Raw genomic sequence first — 21,318 nt, forward strand, 5'->3', positions numbered from 1 at the left:
AGCACCGCATTGCCCTTGTCACTGAGAAAAGCGTGCCGGACGACGATGTGTTTGTCCATGTTTGTTCCCTGGCAGAGAAGGGCAAGCAACATGTGGGCACACTGGGTCTCGACATAGTGCTCACATGCCATTCAGCCAGAACAGGGCCGTCCATGTTGAACCACTGGTTCTTCCTCGACATCCTTTGAACTGGTAGATTCAATGTCAGTAGTCCTCCTACCCCCAGCCCGGCTTTCTTTGAATTTGGTGTGACTAACAGCTGTTAGTTTGTTGTAGGGAAACTTGTCTCGAGTCAAAGGAGAAAGGCAAACAGTGACGACCACTGGCAATCAAGGAACTGTTAGAGCGGTAATATTCAAAGGGCATAGATGATGGCATTGTCGTGCTGAGATACCAGCCTCACAGATAGCGAACGTCAATCAAAGACGGACAAAAAAGCCACCGGCGGCCCCTGGCGAGCTCTCGAACCTCCCACGAAACCCTGCTCCTTGAAGGCTCGACCACCCCATCGTTTTAGATGTATACGGGGGATGACATGGAAGCATAGGCCAGGGGGAAATCGACCAACGAGCCAAACGAAGAGATACTATAACCAAGACGATAATTCAGGGGGCGGCGATTGGGGGAAGTATGAGGGTGGCGCTACTAGACACCGACGGGCGACTAGGTGCCTACCGACATGCTTGTACACAGTATGCGTCGTTCAACGTCGAGTTCGGTTGCCAAGAAGGCCCCCCTTTTTGTGGTTCCGCTCCGGCGTGGGGGCATGCGCTATGCCTAGTTGGTTGGCTCCAGCCCCTTGCTGGCTGTTGACTGGACTCCTCTCCTCAGCCGCACATCCGGAATTCGAAAACCGAAGAGATACACAGGAAGGAACGGTTACGTCTTCACTGCCGCCATCCGCCGGTTCGACTTATATATCTACTTGAAGAAGCACGGGGACAAGATGGCGCTGAATCTGGCTGATGCCGGGAACAAGTTCGAGGATCTTTCCGGGATCGATATCAAGCCGGGAGACAACCCGTACGACGCCCTCATCAACGCCTGCAGCGGCTCCCCGGTAAGCTACACCACCCCATGAGCGCTGAGACTAAAAGAAATCACGGGGCGGGAGGTATGGCGCGATGGTAGAGATGGCAGGCTGAGAGCGTGCTCAATGGGGACGAACACGGAAATCGGCGTTAGGATAAGCCCCTTCCCTAGAAGGCATTCGGGTTGTTTTTCAGTGCTATCACCAAGCTTGGCAAGCTCGCCTTGTGTCGAGACGAGTGGTGGGCGGGACTCTTGGTCGTGTTGTTACGAATAACGACCTTGAGAGCATCGGCAGGAGACCGGACTCTGGCAATGTATAGTGGTGCTGATGTTTTGGCTTGCTCCGATGCTGATGAGAAACCACCTACCTAGGCTAAGATCCAGTCGCTTTATGCTACTCACCGTTCGACACGAAATGCGCAGCAGCGAGAGAAGTTTCTGTCTCTCGAATTCAAGGAGTTGAACATTGACCCCATCCTCTTGCGGCTGGAGAAGCCCGACGTAGAGCCCGGGTTCCAGGACCCCCGGCACTGTCTCGTTTTCTGGGCACGACCCCCGAGCCATGTTGTGGAGCTGGCATGCCATGTCCAGACGCTCCTGCAAAAGGCGGCGCCGAGTAAGGCTTTCCACCATCTTCCAAACTTCACCGGTGCTAGGGAGGGACTAACATCTCGGCGACCAGATCTCTGGCTCATGCCTTCACACCGCATGCACTTGACGACCCTCGAGATCGCCCACTCGCTGACGGCCCAAGGGATCGCAGATTTGGTGTCGTCAATGCGCCCGGAGATTCCTGCCCTAACAGGGCTTACATTTACACGGCGCTCGCGGCTTGTGAAACCCATGATCTCCTACGACCTATCGGCCGTGGCCTTGTCGTTTCTGCCAGCCTCCGGCGAGGAGATGGTGTCGCCAGCCGCCGTGCCGCCCCTTTTGGAAACTCCCATTGCCGCACAGTCCGGCCAGAGCAATGGTGAAGGGACGGAGGGCGATAACTACACCTACCACCATCTGAGACGAGATGTTTTTACAATGGCCTCGGAAAGCGTCCCCGTCGGCTCACGCTATGTAGTCCCGAGCGCGCACATCACGTTGGGCCGCTATCTCACGCAGGCAGACCACGAGACATCCGAGCAGCGCGAGAAGTGGATCCGGACCATCGAGGAGGCTAACAAGTGGCTTGAGGACGAGGTCTGGGAAGTCAAGGACGGCGAGTTCATCGGAGAGTGGGTTGTCGGCCAAGAACGAGGTCTGGAGGCCCGATGCGGGACCTTGTGGTATGGTGGTGGACGAACTCTGTTGGCGGGGGAAGGGTTCTAATAGGGGGCTCAGAGTGAGAGATAAGTAGGACTGGACGTTAAGAACCCACCGGTATACTTGTACACATAGAGGAAGTTACAGATCTACGAATAGAGAGCATGAGACTGGGGCTTAAATGAAGGACTAGTTAGAGGGTTAGGGTTATACATGGATAAACTGCAAGCGACAAGGGCTTTCTCCAACCCCGCAACGCTATTATTTTATTAGCATGGATCTTGATGCTCGGAGCGGGTTCTTCCACCAACAGACCCTGCCTAAAAATGGCTGGACGGGTGTGGACAAATACTGACTGGCAAGCAGGAAGTACATATAGCTTTACAAATCTGAATACAATCATGTCCGTACGGACATCCAGCGCAGATGCAGTGCTAGGTAGCTCGACCAAACCAGGGTGGGTAGGTAATGTTTGACAGTAACTAAAAGAAGCAGCCAAACAGTGAGCCCCGATCCTTCCCCAGGTTTCCTGGCCTTCCATGGGGCCGCTCCCAAGGGTTTGCTACCCGCAGATAGCCAAGATCGACCGGAAAGATAGTGAGCGCCCACGCCACTCTCGGGTGGACCCAACAGCTTCCCAGTGCATCGCGGTGCCAGGCCCGAGCTGGGGTTAGCACTGCAACAGCACCCTCGCTAATTAATAATAATAACTGCTCCCTTGACCTGCATCCTGCGGAACCTGACCGTTGGTTGCTGTGGAGGGCTGCAGCAGGAGGAGACCTGGCCGTCCAGTCCACGGGTGCTGGTGAACCTGGTGGACAAACCCATCGGTTCTCTCACGGCTTTGGCTCTCGTCGTCTTCCAATTGCGGCTTTGCGACCGCGTTGCCCCGTCTGCCCGTCCCCGTCGATCCCCCAGGTTTGGATCGTCGCGATTCACCAACGCAAAAAACGTCCCGTCATCCGTCATCCGCTGACCCTGGGAAGCCGCTGGACGATGCAGGTCCCCAGTATTCGTACCAACGACCCGCGCCGCAACCCTACTGCTCACGACGCTCGGTAACATCTGCAAAATCATACAACAGTCATCTGATCTCGACCGTCACAAAACTCGCAAAACACACACCAAATTTTCGATTCGCAAACCGTCCGTTGACCGTCGACTTGTCGCCCCGGTTCGTGTTGCTATGGTTGCGCTGGGGTGGCTGCGTATAATACTGGACATTCGAGTGGGATCTCGGCCGTGACCAAGCGGGGGCGAGGTCAAGAGACAAGGAACAAGAGCTCGCGGTCGCAACGCACATGTGCGCCGTCTTATGGTCTCGATCCGCTCAACGGGCCATCGCCGCCTTACTCACCGACGCCGACGCCGGCGCCGGCGACTCTTTATATCTCTAGTGCATGCCTCAAGAACGGAGGCCGACGAGCCCGCTCCCAGTCCTCATGGAAGGGAGATCCTATTCCCTCGGGAGTAGTCCACATGGCGCCATCGCTCCCCCCCTTCCCGAGCGCCCGACACGCACCTCGGTGCTTCCCCCACTCTCCGAGGTGCCATCGCCACGGGACATGGAGAGACCTTCGGCCGCCGCTTTGCGGGGGGCCTTTCGGCAGACAGTGAGGGCAGTCACCCCCGAGCCTATCGAGGCCGCGTTCCACGGGCTAGATGGGGCTGGGGGTGATGCGTCGCAGGTGCCCCGCGGTTTCGGTTCTGTGTCGCCGCAGACCTCCCCCAGGACTATCCCCACCGCTGGCGCCGGTTTGCCCGCCAGGCGTCAAGGTGTCGTGTTCCATGATGCCTTCCCCGGCTCCTTCGACAGCGCTTCAACGAGCCCCCCTTTGCGGTCGAACTCCTTCAGGCCAAGAACCCACACCATGGATGGCGCGTTTCGGCAGCAGCTCGCCCCGACCCCCGAGGTGCGCAACAGGATAGGTTCGTTCTCGTCAGCGGCCTCCCTCTCGGTCACCGACGACATGAAATTATCATCTTTCCAGTCGCCCTTTGAGTCGTACAAACACGCCGACTTGCAGCCGCCCCTAGCTCTGCCGTCGTCCAAGGACAAGAAATCGTCTGGCGCAAGGAGTCGTTTGACCAAGCGGCCGTCATCACGGCCCAGTTCGCCCCTATCATCCCTACCGCCTTCTGTTGACTCCCTCCCTCTCCCAATCCCGACGGCCGATGCCAACAAGGTCCTGCTTCTGATGAAGAATTTGTGTGGGAGGATGCGCGGCGAGATCGAATACCAGAAGGAAGTTGGCGGGCCGTGGGTCGCCGGCATGTGCTACATCGAAGAGGAGAGGGGTAGCCTGATGTTTGATGCTGGCGACAGCGGTCCGTTTCATGCCACACTCATATCTGACCTCAGAGGTTGCCGGGTGGCTCCTGTGGAGCATCCGGACGGGGATATTCAATGCCTTGAAGTTGCCAGTGTCCAGCTTGGCGTGGCGCACTTTCTGCGCCCACTAGTGGCTGATGAGCTTGACCTTTGGCTGGCGGCCCTGCTTTGTTGGCAACAGTTGCGTCCGTCCGGCGCAAAACCCCAAACCGGGCGACTTAGCAACGCCGCCGTCGGCGCACCCGCGAGGATGGAGATGAAGCGCCGCGCCTCGTCGTCGGGCCTTCGGGAATCGGCCGTCATCAAAGTCGGCAAGGTTATGCTCTGGGACAAGGGAGCAGCTGTCTCCCCGCGCGCCATTGTCAGGCGACCATCGACCCGTGACTTGCGGTCTTCACAGACGTGCTGGAGGCGAGTGTCTTGCATTTTGCACGACAATGGAGAGCTTAAGATTATGACGGAAAACGACGTGACGGTTCTCTCCGTCATTGAGCTCTCGCAGCTTGCGAGATCTGCCATCCAACAGCTCAGCAAGTCGGTCTTGGACGAGGATTACTGCCTGGCCATTTTCCCCAGCTACTCGTCAACATCGACACAGCTCTCTATTTTCAGGCCGGTATACATAGCCCTGGAGACAAGGGTGCTTTTCGAGGTTTGGTTCGTACTGTTACGCGCCTTTACAATCCCCGACGTTTACAACATGGACGTTGCCAATGGAGGGCGCGTTTGTGAAGTGACAGAATTCCAGCAAGAACCGGCGGGAGAAACGTTCAGGGTAGAAAAGACAATATCTATCAGGATCACGGAAGCCAAACTACGCAGCAAGACTCTGATTGCGGAAGGAGCTCACGGAGATCGCCATGGAGACCGCCATGGGAAAGGCGTTGAAGCCGACCAACTCATTGGAAATTATCTAGCCGAAGTCATCCTTGACGGGGAGGTGCGAGCAAGGACAACGACCAAAATGGATACCAAAAACCCCTTTTGGCGCGAGGATTGCCTGTTTACCGACCTTCCGGCCTCCTTGCCCGACTTGTCAATCTTGCTGAAGAGGGCCGATGGTAGTATGGAAAGACTCAGCCATCATATCCAGGCAACATTGGGGCTTGCCAAGGTAGCCAATTCAGAGGTGCTGTGCGGTTGTGTTGAGATACCTCTGCATCAACTCGAGTACGGGAAGGACCACGAACAATGGCTCCAGATTTACGAAGACGGGCAACAGTCCATCGGCTCCATGCTTATCAAGGTCCACCACAACGAGTTCGTGGTCCTTCTACAACGAAACTATCAACCGATCTCGGAGCTCTTGCATCGCTTCAGCACCGGACTAATACTCCAGATCACCGAGGCGTTGCCTGGGAGTCTACGTCGGCTTGCGGAAATTTTTATCAACATCTTTCAAGTTTCAGGGAGCGTCAATGAGTGGCTCATGAACATGGTTGAGGAAGAAATCGACGGCATCGGGAACCAGACACCCAAAAAGAAGGGGAGATTCAGTGGACGCCTAAAGTCCAATGACTCGATCGAATCCGCCGTTGACAGAGAGCAGGTCGTGCGCGACCTGGGCAAGTCCCTCCAGGGCGAAGCCAATCTGTTGTTCAGGGGCAACTCACTGCTAACACAAGCCCTGGAATTCCACATGCGCCGCCTAGGCAAGGAGTATTTGATCGACACGCTTGCGGACAGAATCCAAGAGATCAACGAGAGCGACTACTCCTGCGAAGTTGATCCGAGCAAGGTGCCTCACGGCGAGGATATTCAACAGCACTGGAACCATCTTGTTCAGTTCACCACTGATATTTGGGATTCCATTGTGTCGTCCGCCGCCCGCCTGCCTCCTGAGTTGAGGCATATCCTCAAGTACATTCGGGCGGTTGCCGAGGACCGCTACGGCGACTTCCTTCGCACCGTCACGTATACATCCGTTTCGGGGTTCCTCTTTCTCCGCTTCCTCTGCCCTGCTATCTTGAACCCGAAACTATTTGGCTTACTGCGCGATCACCCCCGACCCCGCGCCCAGCGTACCTTGACACTCATCGCTAAGTCCTTGCAAGCGCTCGCCAACCTGTCAAGCATCGGCAAGAAAGAGACCTGGATGGAGCCCATGAACCGATTCCTCACTGCGCAAAGGCAATCCTTCAAGGACTTCCTCGACGACGTGTGCGCCATCCCGGTAGAGCGCACCAAGGTCCCGCCGCCGCCATCATATTCCACGCCTCTTACCATCCTAGGTCGCCTCTCGCCAATGGCGCGCGAAGGCTTCCCTTCCCTCCCTTACCTCGTCGACCAGGGCCGCTACTTCGCCGCCCTCGTCAAACTCTGGGCAGACGCCCACCCAGCATCAGCCAGCGAGTCCCAACTCTACAGCGGCGATCTCCTCAACTTCCACACCCTCTGCATCGGCCTCCACCAGCGCGCCGAGAACTGCCTGACCCGCATCGAGGCACTCCGTGTCGCCGACACAGCCAGCCAGCCGGCAGACGACCAGGCCACCCTATCCGACGTGATGGACCGCATCAGCATCGGCGACATGCTCAACATGTCCGCCTACGGCGGCGGCGGCGGCGGCGGGGCTGCCTGGGCCGAGAGCGAGGGGCGCGCGCCGGGCTCGTCGGGGAGCGAGATGGACGCGCCCCCCTTCGGGACCATCAGCATCAGCCGGGACGCGCGGCACGGCAGCTTCAGCAGCCGCGAGCTGGGCCCCGCTGGTGGTTCCCTGCGCCAGACGCCACGGAACAACAGCGAGGCGTCGACGGCCCAGGCCCAGGCCCAGGCCGGCAACGCCGCCGGCGGGACGGTACGCAGCCTGCGCAGCGGCATCCACCCGCGGAAGCTCCTCAGCGGCTTCATGCGCAAGACGCGGACCACGCCACCCGAGACTCCCTTGATGCCGGGATATGCCACGGCGTCGGCCTCTGTTGTTGCGAATAGGGAGGGCGAACGCGACCGAGAGGGGGACCAGGAAAACACGAAAGAGAGCAAGGGCCGGGAGAAGATGAGGGAAAGGGAACGGGAACGAGAGAGAGAAAGGGAAAGGCATAAGGAGAGGGAGCATGACAAGGGTCCCGTCGGGCTGCCGGAACCGAGGCAGGTCGAAACGGTGGCGCGAGCCCATGCGCAGGGTTCAAGCTAACATGTTCATGCTGGTGGTGATTATTGGGATATATATGATCGACTCGGGTCTACGAACCTCGGACCCCTATATAGTGTTATGAAAGCAACACAGTCCTTTTGAGTTCTGTTTCTTTTGGGTGGGCGTTTGGAGCCGGCGAATTCACTTACTACGACGTGAACTGTTAGGAAGTCACTACCCTCGGCACATCAATATTTGGTTTTACGTTAACAATCCTATTGCCGATGAGATTTTGATGGTATGATTTTTTTGGGTTTGTGTTTTGGTTACTAAGATGTGGTCCATGGTGGTTATGTCTACTTATTGGGCCCTAGTATTTCAGATCCATCGGAGGCATGTGACCTTTTAGCTGAAGAACTTTGAGTAGGCAGCCTTCTCCTTGGCCAGTCTAGCCGCAGCGGCTTTCTTCAGCGAGTTCAACTCGGCGTTGATGGCCGGATCCTCAGGGTTGAGCTTCTTCGCCTGCTCAAGACTCTCGAGCGCGGCATCTTCATCCTTCAGCCGCACAAGCGCAACGCCGCGACGATAGAGCAGCTTGGCCTTGTCTTTGTCCGAGATCTTGGGGACGGCAAGGCCACTTTCCGCGGCCCGCACAGCTTCGTCCCACGCCTCGAGCTTGATATTCATCAGCGCAGCATTGCTATTCAGGCTCATGCGCAGTGCGTCTAATTTCTCCTTCGTCTCGGCGGGTTCGTTATCCAGGTTGGGGTCCTCGTTCAAATATCGCAGGCCCTTCTGATACTTGTCAAGGGCAACACTGAGGTCGCCTCCCTTAAAAGCCTTGTTGCCGAAATCCTTGCAATCGTTGGCAATCTTGGCGATCTTGGAGGCAGAGAGGGGTTCGTCGCCGGTCGCTTGGTCCTCGGGGAAATCCTCGTAGTCATCGCCGTAGGCATCGGGGGCTTTGATGTCGGCAGCAACAGCTTCCGACGGCGACAGCTCGCCGCAGTCCGCAATAACCGCATCCTTGATGGGTTTGTCGCTCTGGGTTCGGAGGTTCTCAATTTGGCGCACGACGGACTTGCCACTGAGAACTTCTCCGAAGACGACGTGCTTGCTGTCGAGATGGGGGGTAGCAACTGTGGTAACGAAGAATTGGGAGCCATTGGTTCCTACGAGAACCCGGACGACGGTTAGTATCCCGAGGGTTCTCAATGAAGAAGGTCCCAAACCACGATGCTACTCACCCGGGCCGGCATTAGCCATGGATAGAAGGAAAGGGCGGTCGTGCTTCAGGTCGAAGTTCTCGTCGGCGAATTTGGCACCGTAGATGGATTCGCCGCCGGTGCCATTACCAGCGGTAAAATCACCGCCCTGAATCATAAACTGCTTGATGACGCGGTGGAAGGCCGAGCCTTTGAAGTGCAAGGGCTTGCCGGCCTTACCGATGCCCTTCTCGCCAGTGCACAGGGCACGGAAGTTCTCAGCCGTCTTGGGAACAATGTCATTGAACAGCTCAAACGTCACGCGCCCAGCAGACTGCCCGCCAATGGTGATATCGAAGAATACGCGGCTGCGAGCCTTCTTTGCCTCGTCGGTGCTCATGGTGAGGGTTGAATGATGGTGGTGCCTTGCAGCTACAACGCAGTCCCAACGTCAGAATTCGCGACTAGAAACTGAAATGGTGAAACAGCAGGAGCCGAAGTAGACGCTTGTCAGCGAGCAAAAGGTGCCAGGAACACTTACGGAAGGTACTTTGTTTGACGCTTTCGGTTAGTTGTTCGTGCCTTTGCTGCAGGTCGATGGCAAGCCCGTTTCTGTTTTCTCAGGTGCTCAAAATAGATAACACAAAGAACGAAAAAAACGGCCAACAGAAACGAGTCCACGGCCTCTTTTGCTGGTCGCAGCTGCGAAACCCCCAAACATGCAAGTCTGAGGCAGGGAGGTTTCGTGAACCTTCGATATGGTGGGGTCGACTTGCATGAGGGGCATTCCAGGCCAGAGCTGCCAAGGGCCTGTGGGGCTCAAAAGGGACTAGTCACCTTACCTAATCGGGCAAGCGGTGTGCATGGGCCATTAGTGCGTCCGAATATTTGGTCAACCCCACCACGCCTGGCCACAATACCGATCCCACGCAGGCACGCAACCAATGAACATACACGACTTTAAGAACAGCCTTGCTTGAGACTCTGAACATGTGCTCCGTTTTATATATATACATTTCGTCCTTCCAGTATGTAGCAATCAGATATCCATGTTGCCGAGCTCCCGCTTTTGGCCCTGCTTGAGCCAGCATAGGGGCGTTCGGCAATTAGGAGTTTACGGTCGACTCGCCGTCAAGTTGATGGCTCGGCGGTTGTTGTCTTTTTTTCATCCTTCGCCGGTTTCGGTTGTGCCGATATCTCGAGTGTCACCTCTTTGGAGTTAGCAGCCAGATTAACATGAGCTTAAACAAAATGGGGGCTAACCGGTCCATCGTTGACCAAAGCAACCTGCATCATGGCCTGAAACACGCCGTTCTTGACCTTCTCGGCCGCATATCCCGCTTGTACTTTGCTGTAGAAGTACTCATACAGCTTCTTAGCATCATCCCCACCCATTGCGCCGTGGAAATCTGGCTTGTTGCCCTTCTTTGTCGACGCGAGAAGCGTGAATTGAGACACTGTCGGTTACGGTTAGAGCTTCCCCTCGCAACCTACTTTGGAGCTGGACACCCTCACCGCACAGAACTTCGCCATCAATGTCCTGAACATTCTTCTTCCACTACTCTCGATTCATTAGAGCGGTTTCAGGATAAGCTGTGAATTGCGAGTTGGATCCTACACGGCCCCCAGACTCGTCGTCCCAGAGCTTCAGCTTCAGCACCTTGGCAGCTAATGATTCAGCCTCCTTCTCCGTATCACCCGGCGCCATAGCTGCGAGCACAAGCACGCCTTTTCCTATCCGTGATACGACCTCCTGGTCTACCGTGACCGAGGCCGATAGGACCCGTTGAAGTATAGCTGGGAACATCGTGTCAGAAAAACTATTACGCCAGCCTCTCTGCTGCCAGGGTACGCACCTTTCATTTGTCCTATTTGACAGCTCGGCTAGTTGAAGGGGTACTTGGTAGAGAATGTTGCGGATGAAACCAGGAGCTCATGCAAAGAGTGGTCTGCACGCCTAGTTGGGTATGTGACGAGTGACTCCAACAGTAAGTAGAATTCCCAAAAAATCCCCACAACCCGGAAAGTTGAAGGAGCCAAAGCACTGGAAGAAACGAACTCAATTTGCTCGAATACCTATACCTTGTTCTGGCACAGTAACTCGGGAATTTGGAGCTTGAAACCAACCTGAAGAAAGTTGCTTTTGACTAGGTAAGGTGTGTTAGCCAGGGAGGCAGTCAAATCTCGAACCTTATGGTAGGTATCTCGAGGTGTCCCGTCCCATCTCTCGAAAAGTGGGTCGTATGCCTTGCGCTCCAGCTGTTTCCGTTTCGGGCATGTATTGAGCAGATGGAGAGTTCTTCGGAAACATATTAGATAGGAGGGTAAAGTGTAATTTTTGCTTCCACAGGATTGGGCACTCTCAATGGTAATAAAACTTCATGTAAACTTAGAAGATAGGATCAATACTGTAAATACCTTCTGGTGATTCACATTTTCATAATTAACAAGTATGCATTGATACCCCATTTGGGCCGTTTAACATTGCCGCTAAGGGGCTACTGTGCCAACATCACGCGCCCACCGCCAGCCGTGTTCGGCCGGGCCGACCTACCTAATCAGCTTCCTGGATTTGCGACCTGCAGAGGGTCTGTTTCAGCAACTGGCACAATCGACCGCCAAACCGCAAACGAGGCCAGCCCCAACAGTCGCCCGCCTAGGTATTTCGACTCGACCTATTCGCTGTCACTGAACTAAATAGGTCCTTTGTTTCCGTGGGTGCGTCGAGGGCGCCCTTTAAATTCGACCAAATCGAGAGTATCCAACTGACTCCACACGAGGCAACACCCAGCCGCCGGGCTCCTGACCGCGCCAGAGAGCGAATAACATCCGACGAATTCTACCTTCCGTATTAATCTCCGGGCCACGGAACCCTAGCGACAAGATGGCGGCGCGAAAACTCCAACAAGAGGTCGACAAGTGCTTCAAGAAGGTGGGAGAAGGGGTCATTGAATTCGAAAGCATTTACGATAAGATCGAACAGTCGACGAACCAGGCGCAAAAAGAAAAGCTGGAAGATCAGCTCAAGCGCGAAATCAAAAAGCTCCAGAGACTGCGTGACCAGATCAAGACATGGGCCGCCAGCAATGATATCAAAGACAAGGCCCCGCTTCTGGAGCATCGACGGCTGATCGAGACGGTTTGTATCCCAATCGGTGCCGCCTTGGGCTAGCTAGCAGACTTACTTGTGTGTTTTCTATAGCAAATGGAAAGATTCAAGGCTGTCGAGAAAGCCATGAAGACCAAGGCGTACTCGAAGGAGGGGCTATCCGCCGCCGCCAAGCTCGACCCTAGGGAGCAGGCCAAACTGGACGCAGGCGAGTTCCTCGGCAACATGGTTGACGAGCTGGAGCAGCAGATCGAGAGTCTCGAGGCAGAATGCGAATCAATACAGGCGACCATGAAAAAGGGGAAAGGCCACGCCGCAAAGGCGGAGCGCATAGCCGAGATCGAGCGCGTCATCGAACGACATAAATGGCACCAGGGGAAGCTCGAACTGATCAGGCGCTCGCTCGAGAATGGAGGCGTCGAAACCGAACAGGTCAATGAGCTCGGGGAAAACATCAAGTACTACGTATCGGACGGCATGAATGACGATTTCATGGAGGATGAAACCATGTACGACGACCTCAACCTGGAAGACGAGGAAGATCAATACGGCATGAACCAGGAGAACGACAGGGTATCCTCACAAGACACCCAGTCGATACAGGACGATGTGATGACCGAAGCCGAGACGAAACCAAGCGCGCCCTTAGGGAAGCAGCGAACGGCGGTTGATGCAGTGGCCGCGACAGTCATTCGGCGGCCGTCTGCGCAACTCAAATCACCACTCCCAACGCTCGCGACGGTACATCACAGCACACCACTGCCTACCCTCAGCAACGGATCCTCGGCCAGTGCTGGTATGAAGCCTGCGATAGCGCCGCCGAGGCTCGCGGGCGAGGGCTTGAAGTATGCGAGCGCTGCGGCAGCAGCGGCAAACAACGTCGGAATTGCGCCGTTACCCCCACCTCCCTCGGCAACACCCAGCCTCGGCGGCGCACCATTACAAGCACAGGCGAGGGCGAGTGCGGCCAACTCTCCGAGTGTTGCATCGATACAGCCGGTATCACAAGAAAAGGCGCCTAGCATGGCGGCGGCACCCGGGAGTGGGTCAGCGACAGCAACTCAGTCGCACAAGGCGGGGGCGAAGGGGAAGGCGGTGGCGCAGACATCCTCTACCCTCGCGGCAGAAGGGTCAAAAGGTTTGGTCGGACTGCTAGGCTTGTTGTTCAATGAAGGTACTAACCCGATGTTGTGTAGCGGCGCAGACAAATGGTGCAGCCAACGGCATCAGGCCGATCGAAGAGGCCGAAGAAGAGGAGGAGTCGATCTACCATCTCCCTGCGTCTTTGCAAGACTTGGTCGAGTCATTTGAGGTCACGAAGAGGCGTCCTGCGCCTATGAATTCTCCCGCAACGCACCGTATGCAGGCCGCATCGGAGGCGAACAAGCCCGGGGTTTTAGACGCCGAACCACCACGGAATTATCAGCCAGATGTGAAGTTCCATTCTCATAGCCGATATCCGCAGGAGCCGCTATCCATATTTGACGACCCTCGACTGTACACAAAGATCGACCCGGATACACTTTTCTACGTCTTCTACTACAAGCAGGGCACGTATCAGCAGTACCTCGCAGCGCGGGCATTGAAGGACCAAAGCTGGAGGTTTCACAAGCAGTACCAAACGTGGTTCCAGAGGCACGAGGAGCCCAAATCCATCACGGAGGAATTTGAGCAGGGGACGTATCGCTTCTTCGACTACGAGAGCACCTGGTAAGACTGGCCGGCTGGAAGCAGGTTGTATCGTGCGACGATGACTAACGTGGAGCAGGATGAACCGGAGGAAGGCTGACTTCAAGTTCGCGTATAAGTTCCTTGAAGACGAGGTCTAAATTGCCGCTGCGATGAAACCACACGGCGCAATGCGGTGCGGCAGTGGGAAGTAGGGTGGCAAGGCAGCATGGTAAGTAACAAGGGAGTATGCTTCGGTATTCTGTATGGGTAACGGTCTCCTGTTGGGGAATTGGCCCGGGAGCCGGCTGGGTTAGGGGTGCGCGGTCAACCGCCCCTCATACCTAAAACATGAATGACAAAAGAATGCACGCCACTTGCAGCCAGCATCAAGTTCCTTTGGGTGGATTACACTTGAATCCGCGTCAGGATTCAGCCTCCTGAGCCAATTGCCAAGCCACTGCTTTTGTCTTGCATGAGGATTTCAACGAATGGTTTGCTGCCGGTAGTTAAGTTTTGCCTGGCCTTTGCTTGTGCTGTTTGCCTTCTTCAGAAACCTGGCTCGATGTTGCTTCTTCCCGCTTGTTCCAGCTAGGTTTGTCATTTATTTGCTTGCCCCCGAACTTTGCATCCACTGCGGGATTGGAGCGCGGGGCTAAGCCGAATGCAACTGACGCCAACGCATCAGACCGTTTTTGGGATCATCAAGTCGAAATGCGAACACCACCCGCCGCGGTACACAGTGGAGCCCTGGAGTATGCCTTGTAGATCAGAACGGCGGCTCTCAGGCCAGCGTGGTGAATGTGCCGGGCGCGGGCAGGCTAAGATAGCAATTCGGTGCCGGATATGGAAACCGGGCCCCTCGGCTACATATATTCAGAGTACGTACATGATGATGGACGTCGGCGGGGCCCGGTTTCATCAGACAAACGTCAGCAGCCTTGTTATTCATGATCCCCTCCAGGCTCTCACGAGTACTAGCTAGTCTCTTGGGCTTTGGAGGCGCAGTCCGGGCGCACTCTATCTCGAAAACGGCAATCGGCGACAATCGAATTCATACAGATATCGGTGGTCGCAGATAAAGCAAGGATTGCTTGCAGAATGTTCCATCCGCAGCGGCTGCCGGCATTGACGAATGAACAACCGAATCTCAAGCGATGTGTGGGCAATCGGACGGTCTTCACATCCGCTCACCGAAAATTGTTAGCCTAGGACGCCTGGGCGAACCAATTACGGAGCAAGTGGTGTCGAAGGGGCTCACCGCGTTTCTTTCTTGGACACAACCCAGGATTCTGCCGGGTGTCGCGACATCCCTCAGCCGCACCGATCTCAAAGAAGGCAACCGACCGTGCTGTAGTTCGTACCCTTCCCGCCTAACTATTGTTCCGCAGTGACGCGCGGTGGGAACAACTAAGTAGCATGGGTTAGGCTGCGGATTCCATCTATCCGACTTCGGCGTTGCTCCCATCTCGGCCTGTGTGAGCACCATATGCTCCCCTTGCTTGAAGATGCTGAAGAAACAGGTGGGTAAATTACCGATTTGCACCTGGCTGACTGGGCAGACAAAGCTTCTCCTCTGAGCAGCACGTCCGGCGCCTCTTCTTTTCCTTCTGTCCGCCGAGCTAGAGTGACGCGACGTGGCCTTTTTCGCCCGCGACGAGGCTCGTCCTACCCTCCTGCCATGCAAGCCACACCACTGGCAAGGCTGTTGGATATCGAAACTCGGCCGCATTGTTTCATATCAACTTACAATTCTAGAATGTTTCTGATGCATCGACCTTGAAGTCTTGGCTGCAGGTTCCTGAGTGCGCCCTGCCATGCAGCCCCCCAAGGACAAGCTAAACGTGTGTGAGTGTGGTATCGTCGATCCGGTTAGCCAGGATAGGTCCCCATTGCCCCAGTCCAGCGTCCCTTGTTCGAAGGTTTGTGGCGCGCAACCCATCCCAAGCGTTGGAGTGATATCCATGCGACTCTGCCACACCGAGGACTGTGAAGGTACTCCGGACCTTCCTCCGCTTCACTGATATCAGCAACGGGTGCGACCCCCACCGCTTGGTCCTAGCAAGAAACCCCTTGTTTTTATCCCTTCCTTTCCTTGGGTGTTTCCGATCATCGGTGTGGCTGTGGAAACGACATCTGTTTTGTCCCGTGATCCATAAGGGAGGGGCGCGGGGGGGGAATTATTGTGAGGGCGCAGGTCCAAGAAGGACCTCCGAGCCCAGCGCTTCGCCCGATCTCTTGCGACGCATGGCTTGGGAGCAAAGACGCACCATCAGGCTGGGGCATCTTCGTGCTATGCTGGGGCGTCGCCCCGCATCCCCCCCCCCCTCCCTCCCATTCGACGGGCATTTGTGAGGTACCGCGACCTACCTTCCCGCCCTGGGCCTTATCCAGCGGTTTTCCTGTTCTAGCAACCTCGATGTCGGCCTTCGTTCGCCTTACCTACGCTGAAAAATGTGTCATTCCGCCTCACTTCGCGAATTATCCTCAACAGGGATAATCGGGTGTGCTAAGGGTACTAATAGCGATGGAAACTTATCCACATGGTGTTGCCAGGCCGTGCGTATTTATCTTGGGCATCCTCTGCACACTTGTTCTCCACCCTTCCCCATATATGAACTTATTCAAGCCTCAGCCAGTTATCACAAATAAAGTATACTTGGGTTCTCTGCCGAGGACCACATTTCTTCCGCGTTTACGACTCGTTGGTGCCAGCAACCAGCCGACCTTTCTCTGCAAGACGTGACCGGTTAACAGTACGGTCAGGCCCTGGCATCACCACACCTTTTCACGGCCAGCCATAGTTTCGATGGCGTCGTACCCAGATTCTTTGTACCTCTCGGACCCGGCAGCCCAAAATGGGTTTTGGGATGGTTCAGCCAGCATGCAGAGGAGCGACTCGCAGTCCACCGCCTGTACTATAAACAGTAGCTACACAGCCAGCACCGTGGTATCAGGATACTCTTCGGCGACCGATTTCTCGCTCGAGTCCACCCTTCCCGAAGATGGGACCTACCGGGAGACATCATCGTATCCCGACCCATGCTCCTTTCACGACACACTTGATGCCAACCACATGCTATCTGCTACCGGGTCACAATACCAGCAGAGTGGGACTCAGATACCTCAGGGATTGCAACTTCCCAGCACTCTCCAGCTCTTCAGCACACAAGCCGGTAATGAGGAAGCCGCTTGGCAAGCGACCCAGGCAGCAAATTCCTTGATCGTCAATCGGCAAACCTTCTCGGGTGGCGGCCCATTTCTGGTTACCTCGGAGGCAGTCGAAGAAGCTTTACGGCGGCATCAGGGGCAGAGCGACGAGGAACCTGTCCGCCTAGCGGTTCAAGCTGTCCTTTACCAGCAACTCGACCTCCGACTTGGTGACACTGATCACTTCTACCATGAGATCATCCGACTACTCCAAGAAGCCGCCTACCAGCTCCAAATACGACTCCAAGGACCGAATGTGATCGATATATGTTACTACGCCATCGCCGCAGTCCTTGCCGACCTGACCGGCGACCCGGAAGCCGATAACAACGGTGCAAGCTCGCGGCTGGCAGATGATGCTTGCAGCCCGGACTTGGTCCCCGGCCAGTAAGTCGCACCACCTCGTCCCTGGTCTAGGGTACCGCAAGCCTTGCTAACGATATCACACAGCGCCTCCTCGTCATCGGAAAAAGAAAAGTTCAAATGCCCATACCGGGGGTGCAAGCATATGGCCCGTCGACAGGCCGACCTAGACCGGCACTTCAAGATCATGCACCTCGCCGACGACCAAAAAACAAGGTACTTGTGCGACTACCCAAAGTGCGGCCGGCACATCACGCCCTTCTACCGCCAAGACCATTTCCGAGACCACCTCCGCGAATACCACCGCGAGGATCTTGTGCGGCGCGGAAGCAAGGGTGACGAGGAGTGGTGGTCGGACCGTAACCCGGACGCCCTAAAGAATGGCTGGTGGCGCTGCACCCGCTGCCTCGTCAAGGTCCGTCACAAGAAGAATGGTTATTCCTGCCCCGGATGCAAGACTCGCTGCGAGAAGGAACGTCAGCAGTACCGGCAAATATTCGCAAATGCCGGGCTCTAAGGCGGCTGCAGCAAAGAGGTGGATACTACTACGTCCATTCCCTTAGTTTGTTTTCCTCTCGCTTGAAGGTGCCTTCATATTCCTCTTTCATATTCCTCTTTCATGTTCCTCTTTCATGTTCCTCTTTCATGTTCCTCTTTCATACTCCTCTTGGCTTCATGTCGGAGTCTTGCTCTTCAAAATCCTTTCTCTTCCGTTCTTTAATTGCTCGGTAACCAGTTCTCGGTTGTTTTCTTGTTTGTTGTTCATGCAAGTCCTTTTCTTTCCTACTTCACTACGAATGAATGACAAGCAGTCGAGGAGTTGAGTTCCAAGTGGGGCAATGCGGTATCTTGGCAGCGCCAAGCAGGGCATTCCGTTCATTATCGGGACACTTGGGGTCATTTTCGGTTTCGGTGCTTCCTGTCCTTGACTTTCTGGGCGTTTGGGGGACTTGTGGTTTATGCGACATGGGCGGGAAAATACAGGCACCCGAGGTTTTCTTTATTATATCCTGAAGACTCCGGTTCGATGCCTGTCTGGCAACGACGGGAGGATTCAGCGCCCACGTTTTCAATGAGGGTGGAAGGCTGGCTGCATCATGCAGGCAGCTGCTTTCTTCCCACATGGCCTTGCGCCATCTTCGGCCCGGCGAGGCTGTGTATCAACGTTGTACGTTTTCTTTTGTTCGGGAGGGCGGAAGACGGAGGCACGTCGGGGTATCAAAACGATAGAGGTGATTGGGTACGTTCAGGGGCAAGAATCCCGCCATCCATTTAAATTATTGTAAACAATCGAACGGGGGGACGATGACTTTGTACTGTCTGAAGAAGCGATTTGGTCAAGATGTGAGAATTGAGGTGGGGCGGCCTGTCGCGTTTAGTTCTAGGGCCGAGGACAAGCAAGGGGTGGCGCGAAGGAGAATACCGTAGCTCGACCAACAAATTATACAAGGCAATTGTACTTTCCCATAAACTCCTGACACAGTTTCAACCGGCTGAGGGAGTATCATGACGTGCTATGGTGGCTGATTGGTACAGTTGGTGTTTCTAAAATGTATATCCGGCGATATCCGTTCCTTATCGCCGCCGGCTCGGCTCCTTGGGATCTCGGATGAGTGGTTTTCCAGACGAACCCCGCAGCCTGCACGCTTGCATGCCCCCATGGGACCAGGGGTCAGTGTGGGGAATTGGGGTCCCAGAGCCTCTGTTCCATTCCCCTCGTGCCCCGCTTCCCGGGAAGAGTTTGCCCATCTGTCATCGAGCACACCCTTCTGTTCAATCAGTGCGCATTTCGCTGATCACCTGGATTGGAGCCGAGAGCAGACAACAACCTGTAAACAACGCGGGAGGAGTGCAACCGACGCCTTGAATCAGGCTCTTGTTGATTGAGATCCCAGTGTCTCAGATCCCCCACCTGGACTTTCTCGCATGTATATCCCACTGATCGCCCTCGCTCCACAATTCGAGCCACCCTGCTAACCTCATCGCCCACAGCTTCTCCAAGACCCCGCCAAGCAAAACTGACATTTTGTGTCACGACCAGGAAAGCGCATTCCTCTACGGTTGGCACCGGGTCCTCCTAGTCTCGGGCTTTCGTGCAGACTCCCGCCCTTCTTAACTTCCCCCTCTGCCGGACGCAGTTGCCGCGGCCCACCCGACACATCCAATCAAGAGCTTTCTTGATCCGACATCGAGGTTGCTTCCTCGGCTCTCATTCACCGGGCTTCTCTCTCACTTGCCAATTCCAGCTCCGAAGGCCCGAACCTGCTGTCTTCGAGCGGACCGATCCGGCGCGCCAGAACAGCCCGACCCTCCTGCCTATCTCAGAACCACCACCTCTTATACGTTCGACTTCCTCCTTCCTTGTTTCCATCATGTCGCCGTCTACCGCAGCCTTTCGTGCTTCCCTTCTCCGCACATCCGCCTACACCCGTAACACCTTCAAACCGGCCTCCAGCAGTTTCCGTGCCACACCTAGGTCCTCTGTTCCCCGCACCGCCCCCGTCCTCGTCTACTCCCTGATCAACCGTCGCACAATGGCTACCGACGCCCCCGCCAAGATCAAGGTCAAGAACCCCGTCGTCGAGCTCGACGGTGATGAGATGACCCGCGTTATCTGGAAGGATATCAAGGAGAAGTTTATCTTCCCCTATCTGGATGTCGATCTCAAGTACTACGATCTCGGCCTCGAGTACCGCGACGAGACCAATGATCAGGTCACCCTGGATGCCGCCGAAGCTATCAAGAAGTACTCGGTGGGCGTGAAGTGCGCAACCATCACCCCTGATGAGGCTCGTGTCGAGGAATTTAAGCTGAAGCAGAGTATGTTGGACCCGGTAGCCGCATTTTCGTGCAGTGACGATCTGAATGGAATAATGGGAAGCTAACCTCTTCTTCACCGCCGACAGTGTGGCTTTCGCCCAATGGCACCATCCGAAATGCGCTTGGAGGGACTGTTTTCCGTGAGCCCATTGTCATTCCCCGCATTCCCCGCCTGGTAGCTGGGTGGAAGAAGCCCATCATCATTGGCCGCCATGCCTTTGGCGACCAGTACCGCGCAAAGGACCTTGTCGTTCCCGGCCCCGGAAAACTTAGCATGGTCTACACCCCGGCTGGCGGCGAACCGCAGGAGATCGAGGTGTTCCAGTTCAAGAACGGTGGCGGCGTCGCCCAGACCCAATACAACACCGATGAGAGCATCACAGGCTTCGCACATGCTAGCTTCAAGCTCGCTCTTGACAAGGGCCTTCCCTTGTACATGAGCACTAAGAACACCATTCTTAAGAAGTACGACGGTCGCTTCAAGGACATCTTCCAGGAGCTTTACGATGGAGGGTACAAGGCCCAGTTTGAGGCCAAGGGTATCTGGTACGAGCACCGCCTGATCGACGATATGGTCGCCCAGATGATCAAGAGCAGCGGTGGTTATATCATGGCTCTGAAGAGTAAGTTGGCAGCTTGAATCGTTTTCACTTGGTTTGGTGAATACAAAGTACTGACTGGGCCGGTAGACTATGACGGTGATGTTCAGTCCGATATCGTCGCCCAGGGCTTCGGCTCTCTCGGCCTGATGACCTCGGTCCTCATCACCCCCGACGGCAAGACCTTCGAGTCCGAGGCCGCCCATGGCACCGTCACTCGCCATTATCGCGAGCACCAGAAAGGCCGCGAGACCTCCACCAACCCAATTGCCTCCATCTTCGCCTGGACCCGCGGCTTGATTCAACGTGGCAAGCTGGACGAGACTCCCGATGTCGTCGCTTTCGCCGAGGGCCTCGAGCGTGCTTGCATCGACACGGTCGACATCGACGGGATCATGACCAAGGACTTGGCTCTCGCCTGCGGCAAGACCGCTCGCGAGGACTACGTCACGACTGGCGAGTACCTGACCGCCGTCGAGAGGAGGTTGAAGCAGAGCCTGAAGGAGAAGCTTTAAGAAATCAATGATACCAACCGACGCCATTTCTGGCTGTTAGAATTTTCTAGGATATGAACCACAGGAAACCCGGGTTTTCATTCCATTCATGGGCGGCCATTTTCGCAACGGGGGAAGGAGTAGATGTCGGAAAGCAGG

General features: G+C 55.6%; 7 protein-coding genes across 7 annotated transcripts; 5 read left to right on the forward strand and 2 right to left on the reverse strand.

The window, feature by feature from the left end:
* The first annotated feature begins 754 nt into the window (after positions 1-754).
* On the forward strand, positions 755-2,651 carry F5144DRAFT_585973 (RNA ligase/cyclic nucleotide phosphodiesterase). Its single transcript, XM_066789727.1, has 3 exons — positions 755-1,060; positions 1,405-1,648; positions 1,715-2,651. Exons 1-3 carry the CDS (start codon positions 947-949, stop codon positions 2,350-2,352), a joined length of 996 nt encoding a protein of 331 aa, XP_066638824.1. The 5' UTR covers positions 755-946; the 3' UTR covers positions 2,353-2,651.
* Positions 2,652-3,765: 1,114 nt separating this feature from the next.
* On the forward strand, positions 3,766-7,751 carry F5144DRAFT_498934 (uncharacterized protein; the record flags this gene model as incomplete). Its single annotated transcript, XM_066786294.1, has 3 exons — positions 3,766-3,812; positions 3,905-5,270; positions 5,769-7,751. The coding sequence occupies 3 exons, from the start codon at positions 3,766-3,768 to the stop codon at positions 7,749-7,751; spliced, it is 3,396 nt and encodes a 1,131-aa protein (XP_066638825.1).
* A 203-nt stretch (positions 7,752-7,954) lies between these two features.
* F5144DRAFT_520203 (cyclophilin-like domain-containing protein) lies at positions 7,955-9,652 on the reverse strand. The gene is made up of 2 exons (XM_066786695.1): positions 8,939-9,652; positions 7,955-8,863 (listed from the first exon to the last, which is right to left on the reverse strand). Exons 1-2 carry the CDS (start codon positions 9,294-9,296, stop codon positions 8,097-8,099), a joined length of 1,125 nt encoding a protein of 374 aa, XP_066638826.1. The 5' UTR covers positions 9,297-9,652; the 3' UTR covers positions 7,955-8,096.
* Positions 9,653-10,138: 486 nt separating this feature from the next.
* On the reverse strand, positions 10,139-10,759 carry F5144DRAFT_551737 (D-Tyr tRNAtyr deacylase-like domain-containing protein; the record flags this gene model as incomplete). The annotated part of the gene is made up of 4 exons (XM_066787703.1): positions 10,139-10,353; positions 10,391-10,454; positions 10,515-10,693; positions 10,753-10,759. 4 exons carry the CDS (start codon positions 10,757-10,759, stop codon positions 10,139-10,141), a joined length of 465 nt encoding a protein of 154 aa, XP_066638827.1.
* Positions 10,760-11,780: 1,021 nt separating this feature from the next.
* On the forward strand, positions 11,781-13,834 carry F5144DRAFT_498533 (Not1 N-terminal domain, CCR4-Not complex component-domain-containing protein; the record flags this gene model as incomplete). The annotated part of the gene is made up of 4 exons (XM_066786273.1): positions 11,781-12,035; positions 12,099-13,143; positions 13,202-13,715; positions 13,774-13,834. The coding sequence occupies 4 exons, from the start codon at positions 11,781-11,783 to the stop codon at positions 13,832-13,834; spliced, it is 1,875 nt and encodes a 624-aa protein (XP_066638828.1).
* Positions 13,835-16,557: 2,723 nt separating this feature from the next.
* Positions 16,558-17,763, forward strand: F5144DRAFT_499089 (uncharacterized protein; the record flags this gene model as incomplete). Its single annotated transcript, XM_066786308.1, has 2 exons — positions 16,558-17,270; positions 17,334-17,763. The coding sequence occupies 2 exons, from the start codon at positions 16,558-16,560 to the stop codon at positions 17,761-17,763; spliced, it is 1,143 nt and encodes a 380-aa protein (XP_066638829.1).
* Positions 17,764-19,618: 1,855 nt separating this feature from the next.
* F5144DRAFT_551740 (uncharacterized protein) lies at positions 19,619-21,180 on the forward strand (the record flags this gene model as incomplete). The annotated part of the gene is made up of 3 exons (XM_066787704.1): positions 19,619-20,066; positions 20,153-20,689; positions 20,756-21,180. The coding sequence occupies 3 exons, from the start codon at positions 19,619-19,621 to the stop codon at positions 21,178-21,180; spliced, it is 1,410 nt and encodes a 469-aa protein (XP_066638830.1).
* Positions 21,181-21,318: the final 138 nt, after the last annotated feature.

This window comes from Chaetomium tenue (assembly GCF_020726465.1).
Source record: "Chaetomium tenue strain MPI-SDFR-AT-0079 chromosome Unknown F5144scaffold_7, whole genome shotgun sequence".
NCBI lineage: Eukaryota > Fungi > Ascomycota > Sordariomycetes > Sordariales > Chaetomiaceae > Chaetomium > Chaetomium tenue.